At 44.5% G+C, this 25,466-nt stretch overlaps 1 protein-coding gene across 1 annotated transcript in view; it reads left to right on the top strand.

Moving 5' to 3' along the window:
• Window positions 1-25,466, top strand: part of CNOT12 (CCR4-NOT transcription complex subunit 12) — a 72,416-nt gene that overhangs the window by 19,197 nt on the left and 27,753 nt on the right. Inside the window, exon 5 of the mRNA XM_088473470.1 lies at window positions 11,279-11,727. Coding sequence (XP_088329596.1) covers window positions 11,279-11,727 — 449 coding nt within the window. The remainder of the gene's footprint in view (window positions 1-11,278; window positions 11,728-25,466) is intronic.

Raw genomic sequence — 25,466 nt, forward strand, 5'->3', positions numbered from 1 at the left:
GCCACACATTTTGTGATGAGCATATTTTAGATTACATACATGTTTATTTGACATAGTTTTTCACCTTACCTAGATTTATGCCAAACAGCAATGGTTTACAGTGCAAAATAGCAACATTTGCAGAATTGCAGAAGTTTATACTAGCCATACTTTCCTCCCTGAGAGACTCCCAAAGTTCAGGGAGTTCCACAGACTCTCAGAGAATGTGCCACCCTTACGGATCTGGCCCACTTCCCCATAGAGATGCAATTTGCAGTTGATCATGTCATTATAGCCCCAGCCCTACTGCATGATGCAGCAAATGTCAAATCGTCATCGCAACCCACACACCAGTACTTTGGACCTCCCCTCCGGAATCATCCAGTGTGGAACAACAAGAAGTACTGTAGGCAAGCATAGTATTGTCAAGGTGAATACAGCTCAGCACCTGAAGTGATGTAATCTCAGGGTTGGATCCCTGTTGCTGGTAGCTGAAGGATTAAACTGAGCCATAGGGGCATATGTATGAAAGCTTGATGTGAGATAAAATCGTGAGATATATATCACCAACCAATCAGCTTCTAACTTACATTTTGCAGGCTGTGTTTAAGAAATGATAGTTTGGAGCTGATTGGTTGGTGATATATATCTCATGATTTTATCTTACATAAAGCTTTGATACATATGCCCCATAATGAAAGACAACCCAAAGTTTGACACAAAGATAAGCAGTCAGGAAACTGATGTGGGTGGCCAGGAACAACGCCAGGGCAATAAGAGCTGAGTCGGTCCTGTGAATGCCAAGATTCAAAGTCCAAAAGATCAAACATCAGAGTCAGGAAACCAAGAACAGCTACACTAGATTGCAAGCATAATAAACAGGCACAAGTGCTGTAGTTTTCCATGCTTCATATACCCCCACTGGGTTGCAGGGGATTGGCTGCAGCCAGGAAGTGGGCGGAGAGCAGTCCAATACACGATGGTCAAGTGTTTTCAGAACAGGAGCCTAGGGAAACAGCTCATGCTGAGGCTTATATATATATATATGTAAGTCTAGTATAGTCTGCACTCACTGCAGCCAATGTCAGCCCAAAGGGGTGCACCTCAATGTAACCACATGGAGCATCCAGGGTCCATGCATGTGTAGCGAGGGCACTCACCATAATTAAGCAAAATTAAGTCCAGTTTATTCACATACCACCAGTGTCATATAGCTGTAAAGTCGGAAATCATCAGAGGACGGCGGTGGTGTGGAGGTCACCTCGAGTAACTATCTGGATCCAGCGTGGTACGGGGGTATGCTTGTCCTAATGAGGGGACTGCCCCATTCAAGGACTCCGTCAGTTGCCCTTAGCCGCCATGAGGTACCTGCAGGACTCCAACTTCCGGCAGCGGCGGAAAGCGGTCACTCACCTGACCGCTGACCTGAGTGACCGCTTGCTGCCGCTGCCGGAAGTTGAGGAGTCCTGCAGGTACCTCATGGCGGCTAGGGGCAAAATGGCGGCTAGGGGCAACTGACGGAGTCCTTGAATGGGGCAGTCCCCTTATTAGGACAAGCACACCCCTGTACCACGCTGGATCCAGATAGTTACTCGAGGTGACCTCCACACCACCGCCGTCCTCTGATGATTTCCGACTTTACAGCTATATGACACTGGTGGTATGTGAATAAACTGGACTTAATTTTGCTTAATTATGGTGAGTGCCCTCGCTACTTTATTTTTCTTTATACATATATATATATATATATATATATATATATATATATAAAATCCAAAAAATCCAACGATAAGAACAGCACTCTCAAAATCTCCAATGATTCCAGCTGGGGTGCAACGTCTCAAGGCCAACTTGCCAGAAGTTGCCTAAATATAGGTTTGTGGGTAACAAGAGGGCACTCACCAGTCTTCTTCAAAGTCACGCAAACATTTATTTCATAGTGGTCACATACTGTGTAAACAAGATGTCGACGTTTCGGTCCAGGCACGAAAGACAGATCCTAGGATAGAAAGAGCACTTTTTATTCTAGGATCTGTCTTGTCTTGACAAAGGTCCGTGCCTGGACCGATACTTGTAGTGGGAGGCAATCTGCACCTACAAGTTGTGTATGTGTAAAACAAATCTTCAAGCACACAAACGTTTCACATGCTGTCTAGATGTCTCATGATTTATTGAGTCACAGTTTAGGTTAAATTGAAGAGTATTTTAATAGAAATGTGAAAATTAAATGTGATTAATGCATATTTTTACACATACCTTCTTACTGTATCAGAATCTCCGGGAGACTTCCGAATTTTGTAGGGTACTTCCCATGAGAGTAGACCAGCTACCGGGTTTATGAAGATGCGATTATCTGCGATTTGCGCCATCGTGGTCCTGTCACTGCTTCACAGTGCCATAAATCATTGCGTTGTGCTGCAGGGGGATGGTCCAGCAATAGTGCCATATACTGCACCACGCCCATTACACTTCATTGCTGGATCTTCCCTTCTGCGATCTCCCGTATCATTAAAAAGTCTACAGGTATGGTTTTCACTTTTTTTATAGTGAACCTCTACAGCGTTTTCTCTCTGCACACCTAAGCACACTTACAGTATATAGGTGCCCCTGTGAAAAGTATACAGTACGGTTCATAAAGGTGGGGCAACAATGTGCTTAGCAGCTCCAGGGTCAGATAATCACAAAAAATACCCTGAGAGTGGTTCCGTGCTGCCGGCTCCCCCTCTTTTCCTCCTTACACTTATCTCCTTCAGATGATGGGTGACCTGGTGAGCGCCTCGGTGACCCAGTCATCTGATCGCTGTGCCTCGATCATCTTATGCAGTAAACTGAGGATGCAGCACAGCATCTCAATATACAGATCAGAAGACCGGGTCACAGCGATGAGATGACCGGGTCACCAAGTCACTCACCAGGTAACCGATCACTGGTCTGGGTGCAGGTAAGTTATTTTAATTCTAATTTATTTATATAGCAGACTAGTATCGTAGCTGCCCACATTTTCGCACCCTAATCCATACCGGACGACTTTTTACCTGAGCCTGCCGAGAAATGCCAGAAGGGATGTCCCAGGTGATGGGTGTGGGGGGTATACTTATGTGAATCATGTCATTGCATCCCAGGACTGGCCATTTCTCTGGGAATCCAGGAGGCTGATATACACTTTAAGGAGTTCGGGAGAGTCCCCCGAAATTGAAATGTCTCCTAGACATTACAAGAGCATAGACAAGTGTGTCCTAATCCAGGAGAGTTGGAAATTAAGCATTACCTTATTCTTAGGTGACCTTCTTGGCTAGATTTGGGCACAATTCTAAAAAAAAACCCACCTTGAGTGAAAATACATTTTGAATCCATGGCGGAACCATGAGGCACTGCAGGTGGGGCAGAGTTAAATGCCCAGTATTTGTGGGCTACATGCAATGCAGCCAGTATTTATTCTGCATGAAACAAAAATCATATATGTACCCCACAGGGGCGTATTAATGCCCAAGGGGCCTTGTGTGCAGTGGGCCCCCTCTTCTGAGCAGCGAAGGCCCCCCTCTAAGCCCGCATCAAACCTTGTGCCGGCAATTGGGTCCTTCCTCCTTCCTGGCACCATTTTCTCAGTGATATTCGGGAGAGTGGCAGAGCCTTTGCTTTCACTGCGCTGCGCCATCTTCCAATAGATGTCACTGGGATGGCACCATGGAGGAGGAGGTACCCGCTTGCCGGCACAATGTAAGTATACTAAGGATGCAGGGTGTGTGGTGCGGGGCCCCCATGGACCCAGGGGCCCATGTAGACCGCACATCCTGCACCCATTATAAATACACCTATGGCACCCAACATGGTTTGTCCAGGTGCAAAGTTACTTTTTATTTATTACTCTGCTCCCAAATCAGAATCAGCCCGTCTGTGTAGTTATCCTGTATGTGTTTTAAGGTGTTTTAACCATGTTATTCTGTAATTGTACTATATGCTAAAGCTGAATACTGTCAATAATAATATGTGATACTTTGCTGTAGGGAAGCTGCAGGCCAAAGTATAACTTTAAAAACTGGTTTCTCTTGAGTTAAATCACAGGAGGCTCCTGATTATTTTACTGGATACTGACAAAGCTGCATACTCAGAATTCTGCCACCACATGTGAGTTCAGATAATGATCGCTCTACATAAGAGACTCCTAGTTCTCACACATCACTCAGAAGAACTGGTTTTGACCCTGGGCTGTCTAGCGTCAGTAATTGTGTTCTAGTCTGCTTAGTCAGCTCTTTTGATACACTCACTAACGTAACTAGCGTAGGTGCAGGGGGTGCGACTGCTATGGGGTCCAGGCTGTCTCCGGGACCCGGCCGCCCCCCTGCACCTACGCTGCCAGGAAAACCGTGGTTGCGTCCTCCTTCAGCAGTGTGCTGCGCAGGGCAGGTACATCTGCCATCCCGGTCGGCTCTGTCTCTGTCTCTCTTTACTGACTGATACTGGGAGGAGGCGTGGCCGTGAACCGGAGATGTACCTGCCCCACCTCCTCCTAGCATGAGGCTTTTTCATACCTGCCAGTTTTTCCCGTCCGGCAAAAAAACGTCCGTTTTTTTTGCTGGGGGTTAATTTTAGTGATGCATGGAAGCGGGTGGGTCCTTTCAGACGCCACAGGCACTGCACGGTCGCCGTGTTACAGCCGGGAATACCCACTGAGAAGGACGTGCCCGTGCCGTCACTGCGAGTCAGTGGAGTATAGAAAACAATGGGGTAGATGCATTATAGCGGCACTTAACGTGCCGCTATATCGTTTCCTGATTCGCCTCCTTACCGAGGCGAAGCAGGAAGCACTCCTGATGAGATGTATAAACATCTCATTGGCTGGAACGGGGAAGCGATAACTCCCCCCTCTGGTGCTCCCCACTAGAGACCGCAGCGCATCAGCCTAGCGCTGATGCGCTGTGTCTCAGTCCTGGCCGGCTCCACTGAGCATGCGCGGGATCTCGCAAGTATCACGAGATCCCACGTGCAGCCTGGAGCCGGCAGCCGCTGCAGCAGGGACAACGCTGTCCCTGCTGTGGAGATAGGGCAGCACCAGGCTGTAGCTGTCGATAGTGACAGCTACAGCGGGCCGAACGGTCAGGCGATCGGACCGTTCATACACGGCCCAGGCTATCGTCAAACCCCAGATCATACATCGGGTAGAAGCGGTATCAGCGCACATAACGTGCACTGATACTGCTTCGGAGCTTCTTACATCTCCCCCAATGTTTCCTTACACACACACCGGCCGGCTTGTACTGCAGCTACTGCTGCTGTGTATGCTCACTAGATGAAGGGAAAAAAAACAAAACATTAAAACGTCTCAAAGCCGTTCCATGTGAAAGGCACAAGTGCCTGAAACAAACCGACCGGCTTCTGCCTGTTTTTTGGCCAGCCTGTGTGAAATAGCCCTTAGTCAGTGAAGAGAAACGGAGCTGACCGGGAGAGGAGATGTACCTGCCCTGGCCAGCCTACGCTGAAGAAGGACAACCACGGTGCAGAGGTAAGTCGAGGAGGGGGGTGGAGTCACGGTGGACGTAGGGCGGCCCCGTGAAAATGTTGCTAGGTCTAGTTACGCCCCTGGATACACTGTTCTTCATGACAGACAGGGACATTTGATTTAGCCGCAAAAATGAAGTCTTATGTTGCAATGCCTAATAACAGCTTAAACAGTTCCATGTAAAGCTATACATTATTTGTGGAAAATGTAAATCCTGTCTCAGCACTGAGCCTGGAATTTCTGAATCTGAATGTTGGAAATGAAACAGCAGAGGACACAGAAACACCCAGAAGAAGTATAGGGTGCAGCTTTGACACTTCCTATATATATCCCTCTAATTGTTTTGCGTCTCCTTCTTTGCCTACAGTATCTATTCTATTCAGTGCTAGCCGTGAAGTGAAATTGCAGAACTGTCTCAGGGGCCTATTCATCAACACTAAAATAAAGTTTTTAAGGACATTTTCCATAATTAACGTTATTTTAGTATTCATGAAGACATTTAGCACAGGTGATATCATTGATATCTCCTGGTTAAGTCCGCCTGCGTTAATTTCCACACTCCCCATACATTAGTACATTAGTATGGGGATATGGAAATTATGCTATTCATAAAATGCAGAAAATTATGTATTTTCGGAACTTGACAGTGTTACTATATGCCACTCTGAGGTGGCGTACAGCGGGTTACACTAACCTGCTGTCAGCTGGGCAGGTCCTCCTCGGCTCCTTTCGGCGCTCCCTGGTCCCTCCTCTGGCTCCGGTGACTGCTCTGACACCGTGTTCTCCCGGCAGAACACAGTAAAGTTTAGAAAAAAAATATATATAGTATTTTTTTTTTCTAAACTTTACTGTGTTCTGCCGGGAGAACACAGTGTCAGAGCATCAGCCAGTGCCACAGGTGGCTGCAGCGGCCAGGTGAGTAGGGGACAGGGAGGTGAGTGGAGGGGGTGGGGGGTTGGGGGGGATACACAATTACCGCAGCTGTAGGCAGTGCTGCGCATGCGCTGCTTTTACAGATGTAACGCAGCTTTAATCACTGCTGCGCCTGGCAGCACTGATTCCAGCTGCGGTAAGGTAGTGTAGAGAGGGAAAAGTATCTATTTCCCGAAAAGCTGTCATCGCAAAAATTACAGCTTTTCGGAATAGATAGTTATGGGGAGGAGGAATGATGAATTCCCCGGTAATTAGGTAGAACTCCCTGCGAGTTCTAAATCTAATTACCTCCAGAGAATTTTTAGTAATGATGAATAGGCCAGTCAGTATGACAATGCCTGAAATCATTAGAGGCAGTGAAAGCTTGTCCATTTGTGTAGCAAATGTTTCGTATTTGCTCACTGCACATAACTGGGATGTAACAGGGCGCTCGCATGAAGGCTAAGTTCATCTGCTTTAAGGTGTGGATGGTATTGCTGCAAGGAAGCGGCTGTGCAATACCGTCCAGCAAATATTGAAATGCTGCAGGATGCGTCTATAGAAGCAGACGCCTTCTGTCAGTAATTGTGATCTGAGGGCCAGAATCAGAGACGGACGCTCTGAAAGAGCGCTCGCTCTGAATCCGGGCGTTTTTATTTTTTGGAGCGGCATCCTGGCCGCTCGCATAGCTGTGGGTGACCACCCACAGCTATAGTGAGCGGCCAGATTGATGGTCGCGATGGTCAAGACCATCGCGACCATCGGGCTTGCGACAACACCCTTGTGGTAGGGTCTTGTGGCCGCAAGCCCCAGAGAGCTTTCGGCTCTAACAGAGCCGGAAGCTCTCCCACTGACATCACTGGTGGGGCCGCCCCCAAACAGCAAGCGTTCCGTTGGAACGCCTCCATTTGGCCGGCCACCCCCCCCCGGCCCGCCCACCAAACGGGACGAGCTGTCACTCACCATCGTCAGCTCGCCCCCTTTGGTGCGAGACCCGGAGCGACGGAGCACCCGTCACTAGCCGGGTCTCACGCATGCGCATGATGGAGCCGGCTCCGTCGTGCGCATGCCCAGTGGGCAAACATCGACCCGGTTGCGAGCGCTCAACGCTTGCGACCGGGTCTGAATCAGGAACTGAGTGCATCGTTCATAGTCGCTGCATCAGTTCACCATCACGACCATCGGCGAAAGGACCGGCCAGTCTGGATAAGCTTGTGAGGCCAGGAAATCTGCATTCACCGACACAGACTCTGGCATTGGGACTCCCGGAAAATGATGGTGACGCAGCCCGTTTCTGAGGCCCAGCAAGATCGAAGGACCCTTTCTGCACATGCGCTGACCCCAAACAATCGTATTAGTACATAATAACCCATTGGGTTTACCTACTAATCTGAAACAGGACCTAAACCCTATATGTGCATAAAGTATATGTAAAATATATACAAATATATAAACATTGTGGCCATAATTAAACTTTCCCAATTCAGAACTGTCTGTAGATCTAACTAATAGGTGGAATGCCACCAAATTAAGGGGCCTATGTATCAAAGCTGGGAGAGAGATAAAATTGTAACAAATAAATTGCTAACCAATCAGCTCCTAACTATCGTTTTTTAAACACAGCTTGCAAAATGTAAATTGGAAGCTGATTGGTTAGTACTTTATCTCTCACAATTTTATCTGTCTCCCAGCTTTGATACATAGGCCCCTTAGTGAGTATATTATTCAAGGCACGGGGAAAAGAATTTTGTGAAAAAAAATATTTAAGACCATGTAATAGGGTGAGAGCTTACAAAAATTTTTTCACACTATTTAAACTCTGCCAATATAATACAGTCCGAAAACATACAAACTCCCATGTTTTTCAGACTCGAAAATCTCTCCCAATTTAAACTCTCAACCAGATATTTTCCCATTTTGAAGATACAACTCGACCAATGTATTAGTGTGAGCGTTTACTGCTAAATTCTCACATGTTCTAAACTCACCCTATTACATTTGGCCCTTAGTTCCAAAATCTGCCAGTAGGGGAAATATGGCGCTGTAAAAATAAAATGCATGGAAAATTACATTTCTAATTTTTTTTTTCCTCTTTGCAAAAATTTGCACCATGCCATTATAGCTCTCTGATGATGGGGAAAAAAAATGCAAACCTTTAGTTTTATGCACATTTTCTGCTCTCTTAGTGCAGCATGCACTTTTTGCTTTTTGGAATAAAAATTTCAGGTCAGTTAAGTTTCTTTTCTCAGGTATTTTTACAAAGGAATGTTGGCCGATTATCGTCAATCTGTGCAGGCGTCAAAGTACTGTAGTCGCTCGCAGCGATTATTTATTTGCAGTGAGATTGACAGCGCCGGTCGTAGCGGGTCTCTTTCCAAAGGGGGCGAGCTGTCGATGTTGAGTGACAGCTCGCCCCGTTTGGAAGGCGGGCCGGGGGGTGGCAGCCCAAACGGAGGCGTTCCCATGGGAACGCCTACCGTTTGGGGGAGGCCCCACTGACATCACTAGTGATGTCAGTGGAGAGCTTCCGGCTCTGACAGAGCCAGAAGCTCTCCGGGGCTTACGACAAGTGAGACCCTACCCTAGGGTCTCGTCGTAAGCCCCGATGGTCGCGATGGTCTCTGACCATCGCGACCATCACCCGAGCGGTCGTTAGAGCTGTGGGTGTAAACCCACAGCCTAACAACCGAAACAGAGGCGGGCGGTCAGGATGCAAGCGGCCGCCCAGTTTCTGAGCGACCGCTTGCATCCTCCGACCGCCTCTGAATGAGGGCCTTAGTTCCTTCGGCCATTCTGCATGACCATCGAGTTACTCAGGACTTCTAACGTCGAGACAGTCCTTCAGAGTGAATCGGTATGAACAGGGCCATAGCTAGGGTAGTGCGGCCGGTGCCATCGCACAGGGCACCACAGGTCAGGGGGCGTTGTTTGGGTCTGTCAAATTTCTGTTTATTATCATTCTTGCTTGTAGCTTCCTCTTATTTCATCCCCAGCATCTCCTGGCCTCTCCTATCTCTTCGCTGGCCCTTCCCCATGAGGCCATGGCCCTTTTTTGGGTGCATTATGTCCCTTTGAAAAATGAGGGGGGTGCCAATGCTCTTTCTGGCAGAGGGCACCAAAAAGTCTAGTTACGGCTCTGGGTATGAAATAATGCTGGCCGCATGGCCGGCGGTTCGATTCCCGGCAGCGCCTGGCCGACAGATGAGCAGAGCCCGACAGCGGAAGCCCGACAGCGCTGGAAATCACGATCGTCGCTAAGGTAAGTCTAAACTAACCTAACCCCCTAACCCTAACCCTCCTTAGGGGGTTCCCCTAACCTCCCCACAAAGTGCCTAACCCTAATCCCCACTCTAAGTTGCTTAACCCTAACTCCCCCCCCCCTTCCCCGCTGCCTAAACCTGTCCCCCGGGGGGTGCCTAACCCTAAGTGCTCCCCGGGGGTGCCTAACCCTAACCCTCCCTCGCCCTAGCCTAACCCTCCCGGGGGGGTGCCTAACCCTAAGTCCCCCCCGGGTGCCCTAAACCTAATCCCCCGCTCGCCGCCCCCAGCATCCCTTCGATCGGCCCCCAGCATCCCTTTCACCATCGCCGGGATCGTCTGGAAGCTGGCTGTCGGTATTAAGGCAGCCGGTTTCCCGATTGTATGCCCTTCAGAGGCCTTTCTGGATAATGCATGGCCTGACGGTCACACATGGGCATTAGCTTAGCTGGGTCTGAAATCCAGAAGTAAAATGATTGCATAAGCAATCACTTTATTTTATTATTGTTTGCCATATGACCCTTATGTCCAGAATTTGTCTGGCTCAATGCATTCCGCTTCCAGTCTGTGTTTAACGGAACAGTGTTTAGAGCACCGAGCTCTAACCACATGTGCCTACAATTGGTGCCACTGACATCACAAATAGTACTGGGTACCTTCTGAACATTGTCCCCGCATATCCGGACTGGCAGCGGATCTTGGCAATACCCTGGTGAGAAAATCCACCTCTGCCCATGTCCCTACAATACAATGGTGATATATACCACCAATAATTTCTTATTGACACAATATAATAGTAATCACATGGACTGTTATACGTATATAGTTGTGACTGAGATTTACTGAGACAAATTTTGCTGTGGAACGGGCTGCTTCAGAGATGCAATGTTCCAGTGATAAAATATTCCAGTTCCACTTATTCTTTGCCATTTTAATAAATGCTATATTGCTACCTATTCATGAATTCATATTTGCCGGGATTCATTGTCTATGACCGCAGCTGGTACAATGATGTGACATGCTACAATACATGCAGGTCTGGGAAACTCTTAATATTTTGTTATGTAAAATGTCCCAAATTTTGTAGTAGTACCGATTTAAAGGCTTTGTCCGACTCTCATGATTGGGACTGCACTGTCCCAATAGCTGGTCATTTAAAGAGATGTTCAGTCACTGCCATAGGTGTGCACAGGCTCTGGCTAAGGTGTCTATGACATCCCCATCCCTCCACACGCACACTCCCAATGCCATAGACCACCCTCTGAGCTGACCTAGAGGGCTGCCAGTGTCTGCCAATCCTACAATCTGTTTAAGGGTTGTGTGCACACCTATATTCACTGCTGTCCTGCATATTAGAGCAGCAGTGAATGGGCTCCCACCACTACTATGTGTGACAGGTAATGGGTATTAGAAGAGTGACTGAACGTAGATAAGAGACAGCCTACGCCTGTCCGCACCCCGCCATTACACTGGTGCCCTCTGCAGGATTTTAGTAAGTACTATTTGTTGCATTAACAAGTGTCTAGTAACATGGAAAAACAACTACTGTACATGACCATAGTCAAGCTTGTCCATATGTTTATGTAATTAATTGTTTTCAAATGTTATTATTCCTTTACCTGTATCATACAGACCTCACAGGGACCTGCAACAAATGTACAGAAAGAGACAGTGAAAGAGAATGCTCCATGTCCTGCAGGCACACAAGTGACAGAAAGTCAGCCTGAAGATAACACAAGCACAGCTCCTACAGACCTGACTGGCAGCGCTGGACGCTATGTACTGCCTGGAGAGAAGAAGATTGAAAGACAGGCTGACGATGATAGATCAGACTCCGAGTGTGAGGAAATCAAAGCTGTTAGTCCAGCAGACAGAGATCCCCTTTGTCACACAGAGAGCTCATATGGGTATTTTGCAGATGACCACCAAGACATCAACACAAAAATACCTGATGATATTGTAGAGGAAGAGCATGAAAGCTTAAATGAGAGAGAAGCTGATGCTAGAATGCCAACTGGGGATTATGTGACCCATGGAACAGAATTAACTCACAAACAAATTGATTCCACTGCAGAATCCAGGTAATAACTTACAGTATCTCTAATTGGTTTCACTCAACCAATATTTTAACAGTGCACATTGTGATACAGCACGATGTACAGTACTTATTGCGTCGTGCAAAGCACAATGCAGACATACATGGTATCACAACAAAAATGCTTATTGCAGCATAAAAACGAGTATGTCACATGCACACAGTACTATATTTAGTATACATAGTGGTAAATTGTAAGGTGAAATTGAAATATTTAAAGTATGATTTGTGACATAAAAGTAAATACTGTAAACACCATGCGAGTTTGTTTAAAAGCATGTGTAATAGACATACTGTATAGTGGTTATGGGTAGCAGAACTCCTCACAGTGCTGAAGTTGGGTAGCAGCACTCCTCACAGTGCTGAAGTTGGGTAGCAGAACTCCTCACAGTGCTGAAGTTGGGTAGCAGCACTCCTCACAGTGCTGAAGTTGGGTAGCAGCACTCCTCACAGTGCTGAAGTTGGGTAGCAGCACTCCTCACAGTGCTGAAGTTGGGTAGCAGCACACCTCACAGTGCTGAAGTTGGGTAGCAGAACTCCTCACAGTGCTGAAGTTGGGTAGCAGCACTCCTCACAGTGCTGACGTTGGGTAGCAGCACTCCTCACAGTGCTGAAGTTGGGTAGCAGCACTCCTCACAGTGCTGAAGTTGGGTAGCAGCACTCCTCACAGTGCTGAAGTTGGGTAGCAGCACTCCTCAAAGTGCTGAAGTTGGGTAGCAGAACTCCTCACAGTGCTGAAGTTGGGTAGCAGAACTCCTCACAGTGCTGAAGTTGGGTAGCAGAACTCCTCACAGTGCTGAAGTTGGGTAGCAGCACTCCTCACAGTGCTGAAGTTGGGTAGCAGCACTCCTCACAGTGCTGTAGTTGGGTAGCAGCACTCCTCACAGTGCTGAAGTTGGGTAGCAGCACTCCTCACAGTGCTGAAGTTGGGTAGCAGCACTCCTCACAGTGCTGAAGTTGGGTAGCAGCACACCTCACAGTGCTGAAGTTGGGTAGCAGCACACCTCACAGTGTTGAAGTTGGGTAGCAGCACTCCTCACAGTGCTGAAGTTGGGTAGCAGCACACCTCACAGTGCTGAAGTTGGGTAGCAGCACTCCTCACAGTGCTGAAGTTGGGTAGCAGCACTCCTCACAGTGCTGAAGTTGGGTAGCAGCACTCCTCACAGTGCTGAAGTTGGGTAGCAGCACTCCTCACAGTGCTGAAGTTGGGTAGCAGCACTCCTCACAGTGCTGAAGTTGGGTAGCAGCACACCTCACAGTGCTGAAGTTGGGTAGCAGCACTCCTCACAGTGCTGAAGTTGGGTAGCAGCACTCCTCACAGTGCTGAAGATGGGTAGCAGCACTCCTCACAGTGCTGAAGATGGGTAGCAGCACTCCTCACATTCACAAAATACATGCTAATGTTAATGGCGAGTGACAGCCACTTCTGAGTAAGTGATGGACAACAGGCATATTGAAAGCAAGGGTTTCCACAAGTTTCCTACAAGCCTTAATGAAGTAATGATATCCCAGCATGTTCTGGGACAGGCATGGCATGCAAAGACTAGAACAGTGATTTCTGCCATAGTCAACCAGATGCTAATTGGGTGACTTTCTTGTAGAAGAATGGTGCTCTTCCTACCTGCACTCGTAGACGCGATGCAATGGCACAGTAAGGTGATACAGGCCTAATAAGAAACTTCATGTTGTTTTTTTTTTTTTTTTATAGTTTTATGTTCTCCACTTGTAGGTGCTGTGTACAGTAAAGAATGTGTGTAATAATTTATGACATGAAGTTATTGATTGGCCTGTTCTGTTATTCTAGTAAAAAGAATCTATATGCATAGAGATAACGGCACATATCTTATTTTGCATATATAGCTGATATTCTAAATAAGAAGAAAATGACTGTGTGAGTAACCTTTCACAATAAAATCTAATTTATTTAATTATTGTAGTACCTAAAAAACTGGTGCATGCGTAGATAAATCACATGATAATTATAATAATCAACATACGATCAAATATCATCTAATGATTGGCATAAATATGCATATATAAAAATGAGATAAATTATCCACCATCAAATAGGACGTGTTCCCCAATAAATTGCTTGATATAGCAGGTAGGATACAGTTACCGGTGCCACCTGCTATGTAAAGAGAGAATGTCCAAAGATCCAGCAGGGTAATAATATTGTGCAGCCTGTGCAATCCCTTGGCTGTAGTCAAGTCGCTTTAATAGATATCCCAAATGTGGCTTGTACTTGTAGTCCTCCGGTTTTGGTCACATAAGTCTCTACCTTGTGTAGTCACTTGCAGATTGAGCACTCCAAAAGCAATGGAACGGGGATAAGTCCTTAGGTGGGAGGCCTGACGCGTTTCCCTGTCAGACAGGTTTTTCAAAGGCAGTATTTGTTTTTATAGTTTTATGTCCTCCACCTGTAGGTGTTGTGTACAGTAAAGTATGTGTGTAATGATTTATGACATGAAGTTATTGATAGGCCTGTTCTATTATTCTGCTTTATTGCGCAGTTTCTTCTCCATCTTGAATTTACAACACATAGGGGTAAATGTAATAGCCTGCGTGATACAGGCATTGGTGAGTTTCCGGCAAGACTCCCCAATGTTTTAAAAAGGCAACCATTCAAAGGTAAAAGAAGGTTAGGTTTGCATCTTAAATGACCGCCCCTTTAAACATTGGGCAAACTGGCCGGAAACTCACCGATGCCTCCATTGATCCGGCTGTTACATTTACCCCATAGGCTGATTTAGTTAGCATTATACAGTTAGACTCGCAGGGGTATATTTACTAAAGTGCGTTTTTTTAGAAGTGGAGATGTTGCCCATAGCAACCAATCATATACTAGCTATTATCTTCTAGAAGGTGCTAAATAAATGTTAAGTAGAATTTGATTGGTTTCTATGGGCAACATCTCCACTTCTAAAAATCAACACTTTAGTAAATGTACCCCATACAGTACATAAGCAGCATTTAATTAAAAACGATCTAGTATTTACTGGCCGAGATCCATAAATTGTAGCGCCTTAAGTAATTTTATTGCTTTATTTGTCAAACCTGACATTCCACTTATTTCCATTTCATTATTAAATTGTAAAGATTATTTTACAGGGTTACTAATTGGTGGGAACAGCTGTCTGCTTAATCCTCTTCATACTGTTTTCCGTCCAAGTAAATGTACAGATTTCCCCAGCAAGCTATTTTACATACAACACATTTTTATATAGCACAATATCCAGAGTAGACGGCACACTAAACAAAAGTATTACATTTCATATTCTTCACAATTTTATAATCCCTGGTAGGATCACATGCTTTTTAATACTGTTGTCATTATAAACAAACAGATTGCTTCAATTTATTGTTAATATTTTGGTCCACTGAGATAAAATAACACATCCTTCATAGGGGTCAATTGAATTAGGTGCGAGTTGCGAATTGCCGTTTTCTCAGCAAATTCATAGTGCAATCCAATTAGAAACTCGCATTGAACCAGTCAGAGTAAACTCGCATTTTTCCGTTCGCACCTCCCTGAGGGTGAGAGATGGTAGGGTAAATCTTTAGTTTAAGGTTAAAATGTTTAGACACTATGCAGAACCTCTTGGTCCTGTCAGAATTGGGGAAATCAGACTGACACCCCCAAAAGATACTCTGACATGGGGATTAGCTATGGTTACCCCCAATTTGGCTTGCTGAAGGTATTTGGTGTTTTTAAACGGGCTCAATAGCTGCTAAATAGCGTTTTTGTATAAGTGGTGCAGAATAGTATTCGGGATTTTTTTTTGCAGAAAATAACTTATCCCAGCAAATTTGGGGTACTTGAAAATGGGGGCCAGCATATTTTAAAGTTGCAAAAGTGAAGTTTAAAAATCATGAAAAATCCACCTACCGCAAGCACCTGCAATGAAAAAAACACATGGGGCATACTTGGGGACCCAAATAGAGTGTAGTTCGCTAGTTTTTAACTTTGTCCCCCAACTTTTTTTTTTTCCGCCCGCAAAATGCAAGTGAGTTTTGGGGTGTTCTTAAGTGTTTTTTTATTTTGACGCAGTTCACCTTTGGGGGACTGTCTGAAGGCTGCACGGGGGTTCCCGCAACGTTGCACCCCAAAACCCCAATTCTGTACTTTTTTCCGCCTGCATTCATAGGCGAAACTTTTTCGCCTATTACATTGCATTGACTTTCCGCCTAGGCGGAAAATCTTTCAAATTGAATACGGTGATACTTTTCCGCCTGGCTAAATGATGTCATTGGCGAAACTTTTTCGCCGATTGCGGCTTTTCGGTCCAAATTGAATACAGGCCTTAACCTGCAACTTAACCTGCTGCTTTCTCCGACTAAAGTGCTGGCCGCTTTCTCCGACTGTCTGAAGGCTGCACGGGGGTTCCCGCAACGTTGCACCCCAAAACCCCAATTCTTCACTTTTCCGCCTGCTATTCATAGGCAAAACTTTTTTGCCTATTACATTGCATTGACTTTCAGCCTAGGCGGAAAGTCTTTCAAATTGAATACGGCGATACTTTTCCGCCTGGCGAAATGACGTCATTGGCGAAACTTTTTTGCTGATTCCGGCTTTTTGCTCCAAATTGAATACACCTGCAACTTAACCTGGCGCTTTCTCCGACTAAAGTGCCGGCCATGCGGCAGTCATCGCCGTGCTAAGTAGTAAAACAGCGCTGGCACTTTAGTCGGATTTCTCCTCACATCTCCAAAGGGGTGCGAGAAGAAGTCCAACCAAACAGCGCAGTGAATTAAATAGCCCCGGGAGTCTCCCCCGTGGGCTATTCAGCATCGTGCTGAATTGAATCACCCTTGATTGGTCCAATAACTGCATGTCATTTTTTGGGGTTTAAAAAATGGCCTCAAATTACCTACAAATCAACTTTTTGGTTGCTTTATTGCACCCCAAATTTAATTAGGGTTTTTGTTTATTATTATTTTTTTTTACATTTTATTAATCACCTCAAAGTACCCCAAAACAATCTTTTTCTACCTTTTTATTTTTACATTTTTTCCTCTTTTTTATTTTTTTTATGAAAGTAAATGAAAACAGTTTGCTTTCTTTTTACTTTTAAAAAAAAACAAAAAAACAAATCAGCCATTTAACACCCTTTAAAAAGCTCCAGTACTTTCCTTATGTCCACTAACAACCAACTGTATGATTCTGCAAATGAAATTGTCAGGACGGTCACCCCACTTTTTCATGCACTTCTCTCACATCTCATTTGGCAGACAATTCGCAAACCCCTTATTTTTAATTTAATTGGAGAATTCTCAGGTGCGCGTATACATGCGAAGTCTGTGAGTGTCATGAAACAAACTTGGAAATCACAACTCGCACCTAATTGGATTGACGCCATAGATGGCAATGTGACAATAGCCCATGTGGCCTATTTACTGATTGAAAGCTTTTGACCAAAGGCCCTCATTCAGAGCCACTCGCTAGCGGCAGTACGCTCGTTCCGAGCGATGTTCGCACATCTGCGCATGCGTACGGTTTTTAGTACGCATGCGCGAACCAGTCAGAGCGGCCGAAAATCGTTGGTACGCAATATAGCGAGGGCCTGCTATTTTGAGTGACAGAATGAGGCATATGTGGGTGGTAACAGGGGAAGGTGCTTGAAAACGGGGAGTGGAGATCCGAACGCAGGCGTGCTTAAAGGTCAAAACGGGCGTTTTAAGGGAGTGCATAATTAATACAGCAGCGTCATTGACCACGTCACTTGGTTTTTTTTAACTCAGAACTGCTCGCAAAATAGCGGTTGAAAACACCAACCACAGAATAGCGAGCAGTTCATACGCTGTACGATGTACTCGATTAATCTAATAAATAGCGGACATGACGTATGGTGCGTGCGGCCAGGGGGCGTTTTTATCAAATAAACGAGCGTATGTTTTGCTCGCTTGTTCAGACTTAGAGGTGGGAACAGACTGCAATTTGCGAACGGATCATTTGAATAGCCACCCCTTGTTTTTGAACGAACGACCACAAATAGCGAACGGCTCTGAATCAGGCCCAAAGTACGGATTCGCCCAGTTACATTTTGGCTGATCGTGCCACAAACGTGTGCATGCATCATGCCATGTGATTCCCCGCGCTTGCATACGTTACACTATGGCGCACACGGCTATCGCACCATGCATTCCTATGGAGGTGCGGACCCGTACACAGTGCGCATATCCGCTTGTGGGTGCGCACCTCACGCTATGCGTCTCGCAATTCGCAGCAGCAACAATATAGCTGGGCATATCTGTCTGGTTGGACCAGTTTTATTCAATAGTAGCAGTTGTGTATAATGTGACCTGGCCACACTGCTTCTCGTGTTATCACGTCCCTAACTTCTCCACCTGGAGGGTTCCTAATATGATAGGCACCATTTTCAACACTATTTCAGCAGGGGGTGCAATTGCTCCCCCCTGGCTACATCACTGCACATGTTGTCTCACTTCTGAAATACTCAATTCCTCCTAGACTTTTTTTGTTTTGTATCCTAATTCTACATACTTTTACCTCTGCCTTATCTATAATATAAATATTTCTGAATGGCTGTTGCCTGCAGATTCGTCCACGATGAAATCACTTCTGCCAACTATTTTTTTATTTGAGGTGCTTTAGTTGTATTGCTTTGTATAGGGACTCTGTAGTGGGAGTGGCTAAGTGACCAGCAGCACCTTCACCCACCACTCACACCAATGTAACTGTGTGCTCTGTGCACAGACTGCTATGTAACCTATCCTATTCAAGTGACCGTGGGCCCAAAGCACCTCTCCTCCCAACCCTTACCAGCTGCGCGCATGGTGCCACACCTATCTCTTACATTGATGATGTCAATACATTTTGTTTTTGTGATTGCTTTTGTAATTGCTTAGCGTTAACTTGACAGACAGAGGAAACAAAGTGCAGGTTATTTCTAGGAGTTTCAACTATACAATAATGTGGTTTTCATGAAAATCAGGGCCTGATTCAGCATTGGGAATAGAGTAAGATATAGGCCTTGATTCAGAGCCGCTCGCTGCTGGCGGCCGCTCCCAGGGTTTGTGGGCGTGTTTTTCTTTTGGTCTCCGGCCGCTCGCAAAGCTGTGGGTGAGCGAGCTGGAGACCATCGCGATAATCGCGACCATCAGCCTTGCGACGAGACCCTGGGGTAGGGTCTAGCTGCCGCAAGGCCGAGTGGACTGCCTGCTCTAATAGAGCAGGAAGTCCACTACTGACATCAATAGTGATGTCAGATGGATCGCCCAACAAACGTCAGGCGTTCCTAAGGGAACTGAAATATAAGAGCACAAAAATGGGGCACCACATCGTGCATCAAATATAGACAAAAGTTTTATTACATAAAAAACAAAGACTCCAGGTCAGTTTGCATACCAAAGTAGGCAGTCTAAAACCACCGCAAGCATAAACAGTGAAATTACAATAAGGCTGGTGTTTCACCCGAACGTCTCCAGGTTCTAATCCAGCCAGTCAAGCAGTAACAGAGAGTCACGCCAGGCCACGCCCCAACATGTTTCGTCCTTTGACTTCGTCAGGAGGCTGGCTGGCATTATTCTGAAGAGGGTTTAAATAGCAGTTCTTGCTCCCATTAAGCAGGTGTATCTTCTTATACAAATTAATTAACTGCTTGTCACAGATTGCAACAGTGTTCATTTAAAAAGTAACAAACTTCTACAGCACATATATGAACATATTTACATCATTACAAAATATAAATATATGATTAAAAATATAATGAATTAAAAATATGCTATCTAATTATAACAGGATACTACAATCAATGTATCTGAAAGATAAAAAAATAAAAACGTGTTAAAACAGCATACACCGATATATAAACCAAAGAAACTACATCAAATAAGGAATAATCAGTCCCATTATAAACAAGTGGACAGAGGTAAAACAATTAATTCCCTTAAAAACAGGGTAATATCATACCCCTCATTTAACCCATTGGGGTGTAGAGTATTTAAGGTGATAATCCAAAAGGATTCTCTTTTGGCTACTATGTTTTCCCTATTACCATCCTTCATATCTGGTCGAATATGTTCCAGTCCCATAAATTTCTACGCTTTTGGATTATTACTTTGGCATTTTTTAAAATGCCTGGGTACACTATGGTTCTCTATACCATTTTTTATATTCCTAAGATATTCTAATATCCTAATTTTTAAAACTCTCTTTGCTTTACCCACATACAATTTTCCACACCCACATATTAGTAAATAGATTACAAATGTGGTGTTACAAGTAATTAAATGTTTGACCTTAAATTCTTTTCCTGCATTGAAAGTTTTTTGTCTATTCTAACCATGAGGACATACTTTGCAGTTACCACAGGTGAAACACCCCTCAGTTTTCATGAAGGATCCAGATGCATTTGTTCCCCTATCAACAATCCTAGGAAGCAAACTAGAGGATAAAAAAGATTTCAGAGTACGAGCTCTCGTAAAAAAAACGTCAGGTTTTTTTGGCATAATAGTAGATAAAATTGAATCCATTCTTATAATGTGCCAGTATTTATTCAAAATTTTATACACCTCCTGACTAGAAGAACTAAGGCCCTCATTCAGAGCCACTCGCTAGCGGCAGTACGCTCGTTCCGAGCGATGTTCGCACATCTGCGCATGTGTACGGTTTTTAGTACGCATGCGCGAACCAGTCAGTGCGGCTGAAAATCGTTTGTACGCAATATAGCGAGTGCCTGCTATTTTGAGTGACAGAATGAGGCGTATGTGGGTGGTAACAGGGGAAGGTGCTTGAAAACGGGGAGTGGAGATCAGAACGCAGGCGTGCTTAAAGGTCAAAACGGGCGTTTTATGGGTGTGCATAATTTATACAGCAGAGTCATTGATCACGTCACTTGTTTTTTTTTAACTCAGAACTGCTCGCAAAATAGCGGTTGAAAAAACCAACCACAAGAATAGCGAGCAGTTCATATCTTGTTCGATGTACTCGATTAATCTAATAAATAGCGGACATGATGGTGCGAGCGGCCAGGGGGCGTTTTTAACAAATAAACGAGCGTATGTTTTGCTCGCTCGTTCAGACTTAGAGGTGTGAACAGACTGCAATGTGCGAACGGATCATTTGAATAGCCACCCCTTGTTTTTGAACGAACGAACGCAAATAGCGAACGGCTCTGAATGAGGGCCTAAATTCAGTAATGAACGAACATTTAGTATTCTCTGTATCCTTTTTCACTACACTCGTATTATTTTATAACTAATTAGATTTTTTCTTTCTAAAGTCCTGGCTCTTTCAATGGCAGCATTAATTATAGCAGCAGGATAGCCCTTTTCTAAAAATCTCTGCCTGTAAACTTCAGCAAGTTCATTAAATTTAACAAGGGAACTACAATTACATCTCAACCTTACTAGCTGTGAAAAAGGTCAATTTTTCATCCATCTATTATGATGGCAGCTATGATAGTCTAAATAACTATTGCAGTCTAATAAATATAATGCGTGTGAGGCGCAAATAGGAATAAATGTATTTATTAATTAATGAAGATAAAAATAAAATTATAAATAATAATAAAAGTACAAAGTTATATATGTACAAAATTATATGTACAGCATTGAGTTGTGCAACACTGAGTAAACTAATTGGAATAAAAAGGACTGCTGTCTTACCAGCTGCCTTAATACATGACAATAATATTCAATTACATAAATGCGTTAAAATCATATAGACAAACATTAAAAAAACAATAGTTATGCAGGCTGTGAACTCATGTTGTTAAAATTGCAGTAAAAAAATTGCTGCAAAAAAATCCTACAGCATAACAGGTGGTCAAGTCTTGGTATGAGTGAAAGTTAGAAGGATGAATTATAAATAGAGGAGAATGGGGTAATGTGTGACTTAAGGTCCTGATTCAGAGCCGACGCTCTGACCAGAGCGCTCGCTCTGAATCAGAGCCCACCTCCATTAAAATGGAGCGTCCTCCTGGACGCTCGTATAGCTGTGGGTCACCACCCACAGCATATACGAGCGTCCAACAAGATGGTCGTGATGGTCTTGACCATCGCGACCATCGGACTTGCGAGTGAAACCCTGTGGTCGGGTTTCTCAACCGCAAGGCCAGGAGTGATTTTGGCTCTATCAGAGCCAAAATCACTCCCACTGACATCACTAGTGATGTCAGTGGGGCCGGCTTCAGACGGTAGGCGTTCCCATAGGAACGCCTCCGTCTGGCAGGCACGCCCCCGGAACGCCCACCAAAGGGGCCGTGCTGTCAATCAACATCGACAGCACGCCCCCTTTGGTGCGAGACCTGGAGCGATGGAAAGTCCTTTGCTCGCCGGGTCTCGCACATGCGCACGACGGAGCTCCCTTCGTCGTGCGCATGCGCAGTGGGGAACATCGACCCACTTGCGAGCGTACTGCCGCTCGCGAGTGGGTCTGAATGACCCCCTAAGTCTTTTCCTCATTCTCCCTCTGGGTGGATAGGGTGTAAACTTGCAGAAAAGTCTGTAGAAAGGATGAGTCGGTGCGCGCACCTGCTACCTCCGATACCAGTGTTGCCGTCTGCTGAATGTGATGTTGCCTCCGTCAGTCTTTGATGGTAAAGTTGGAGACCCGTCCTTGGTGGGTCCCGTGATGGCAGCCGGATCGTCGCTCTCTTCGGCTGCTAGGAGTAGGGTGTAGCTGGCGGTGAGCGTGCACGCCTGTGTCACCGCCAGATACCTTCTTCCGGGTAGCATTCCTTACAGGGGGCGTGGCCAACGCGTTTTGTCCGTCCAATCGAATGCGGGCTTCGTCAGGGCTATTTAAGAGCGCACTGGACCTGAATTTTTATACTATAACTATTGCAGTCTACCTTCTTAAAAAATGTGTTCGTCTGTAACTCATTATTACCCTGAGCACATGTTTCAATGGTTAAAACCAAGTCTAAAAATTAAATTTCTTTCTTATTAAAATTTGATGTAAAACCAAGATTAAAATCATTAATATGCAAACACCTCACAAAATCATCAAAGCTATCTTTATCACCCCTCCAAATCACTAAGATATCATCGATATAGCGTTTAAATTAAATAATATTATCATGATAGGGGTTAGATGTCAATATATGTTGTTTTTCCCACTCTCCCATGTATAAATTCGCCAGACTAGGTGCGCAGATCGTCCCCATCGCACAACCGCAAGTCTGGAGATAAAACGCATCTAGAAAGGTAAAATAATTGTGTTTGAGTACAAATTCAAGACACTCTTCTAAAAGTAATTTTTGCTAAAGTCATCATGGGATCCAGTTTTAACGCATTAAAAATACTGGTCAAGCATTTCTCATGGGGGATAGAAGTTTTTCCAATTAAATGTATCTAATATTTGCAGGACATGTGTTGAATCTTTAATTTTGGGCAACCACCCCCCTCTTCCCGCCCACAAAACGGGGCGAGCTGTCACTCACCATCGACAGCCGCCCCGTTTTGTTGCGAGCCCCGTTTTGTTGCGAGACCCTAGCGACTGGAACTCCAGTCAATTAGCGGGGCTCGCGTACGCGCAAGCGAGACGCGGCACATGCGCAGTGCACAATCATCGAGCAGCTTGCGAGCGGCTCTGAATGAGTTCCATAGCACGTTACTGATCATCTTGGTAAAACCATGTTGCACTGCAGGTGGGGCAGACTTAAAATGTGTAGAAAGTTAGATTTGGGAGGGGGGTGTCCAAACTGACATCTAAAGTGCAGTGTAAAAATAAAGCTGTGCAGCATTTGTGGACTACATGCAAAAGCAGACAGTATTTATCCTGCATGCAAAATAAAATGTATGTATTTGCACCTCTTGCCATGGTTTGTTCTGGTTCACAGTTACATGCTATATCTTACTCTATTTTGAAAGCTGAATTAGGCTCTCAGTTCAGTAGTTTTTGCGCCATTTTGGAACAAACTGACAGATACAACGTTCTTACTATATTAGTATAGATTAAAAAAATACATCCCCAATTTATAATAAGATATTTCACTCATTGGTGATGATTTTTTTTACTTGTTACTCTATAAAATGGAATTAATGTAACAACTTGGCTGCAGTATTAAGTGTCAGCTCTTTTGTAGAGTGCTGGCTGCATAGCTCTATTGCAGCAGCTAAACTAGCAATTTATTCATATGCTGGTGATGCATGCCAGCTGAACTCTCCAGCTCACAAGTAGATATGTTACAAACCAGTAAACATACAACATGTGGCACAACAAAACATAAAGCTTCAAATAAACACACGCCCAGTAAGCCTAAACTCAATAATGGCTAGGAACAGAACAGCAAATGAATACAGCCAAATTATGAATCGTACTAAAGTAGTGTGTTTAGCAGAGCAAATCATTAAGAGAAAGAAACAACTTTTTTGGTAACAAATTCTTGCTAAGTAAACCACTTTATGATAGGGGAGGAAGGGGAGAAGGGGAGACAGAGTAAGGGCAGTCTATGGACAAGGGGCCACAGAGTTTTCCAGAGCTGATCGTTATCTACTTATGCCGATATGAGGATATTGCTAAAAACTTGTCTATGATATAAAGTTATAACAGTCAGGTAACTCTGCAATAGTGCCACAGTGGGGGTCAGATCAAGGGAAATAGATCAATCCTAAAATAGAAGATTAGATGCCTCCTTCCAAAAGTGGAGGAGAGCTGGACAGTTTCAGGATGTGTGAATGATATCACCTACTTGCCAGCAAAATATAAATTATGAAGGCCAGATATTATGTAAGCTGCCCAGAGTCATATTAACCCTATCAGTATGACGTACAAGCATGATTGATACATTTAGACATTTTGAAGCAATTAATAAGCCTCCTCCACTCACCGTCCTCTAACTGCACTCCCAGGTACTGCCTGCCACGTGTAGGAGAGGTGAGGTGACTCAAAAGGCAGCAAAAAAGTTATATACAGTGTAACAAAAGTTACAGTAACATATAAGAATAACCTAACAATATCTGTATAAACAGCCACTGCTTCATTAGGAATATTAGTATATAATAAGGAATGACACATGCGCTGCTATAATCAGGAATATTAGAAATTATTATTATCAGTTATTTATATAGCTCACACATATTCCGCAGTGCTTTACAGAGAATATTTGGCCATTCACATCAGTCCATGCCCCAGAAGAGCTTACAATATATATTCCCTATCACATGCGCACACACATACACACTAGGGTTAATTTTTCTTTTTGTTGGGAGCTAATTGACCTACCAGTATATTTTTGGAGTCTGGGAGAAAACCGGAGTACCAGGAGGAAACCCACACAAGCACTGGGAGAATATACAAACTCCACACAGTTAGCCGTGGTGGGAATTGAACCCACGACCGCAGTGCTGTGAGGCAGTAATGCTAACCATTACACCATCTGTGCTGCCCACCTCTTGTCTTACTGACCTCAACTTGCTGCTTACAGTAGGTAAAACCCATATATGCATATAACAACTTCTCAAAAATTTTTTGATTTGTTTTATTTGTTCATATTTATTATATATATATATATACAGACAGGTGCATAAATATTGGGACATTGACAGAATTTTCATATTTTGTCCTCTATTCACCACCACAATGGATTTGAAATGAAATAAAACAAGATGTGGTTTAACTGCAGACTTTCAGATTTAATTTGAGGGTAATTACATCCAAATCAGGTGAACGGTGTAGGAAATATAACGGTTTCTATATGTGCCTCCCACTTTTTAAGGGGCCAAAAGTAATGGGACTATCAACTCAAAAGCTATTTC

Source organism: Taudactylus pleione, unplaced genomic scaffold (genome assembly GCF_031769625.1).
Source record: "Taudactylus pleione unplaced genomic scaffold, aTauple2 ptg000136l, whole genome shotgun sequence".
Lineage (NCBI taxonomy): Eukaryota > Metazoa > Chordata > Amphibia > Anura > Myobatrachidae > Taudactylus > Taudactylus pleione.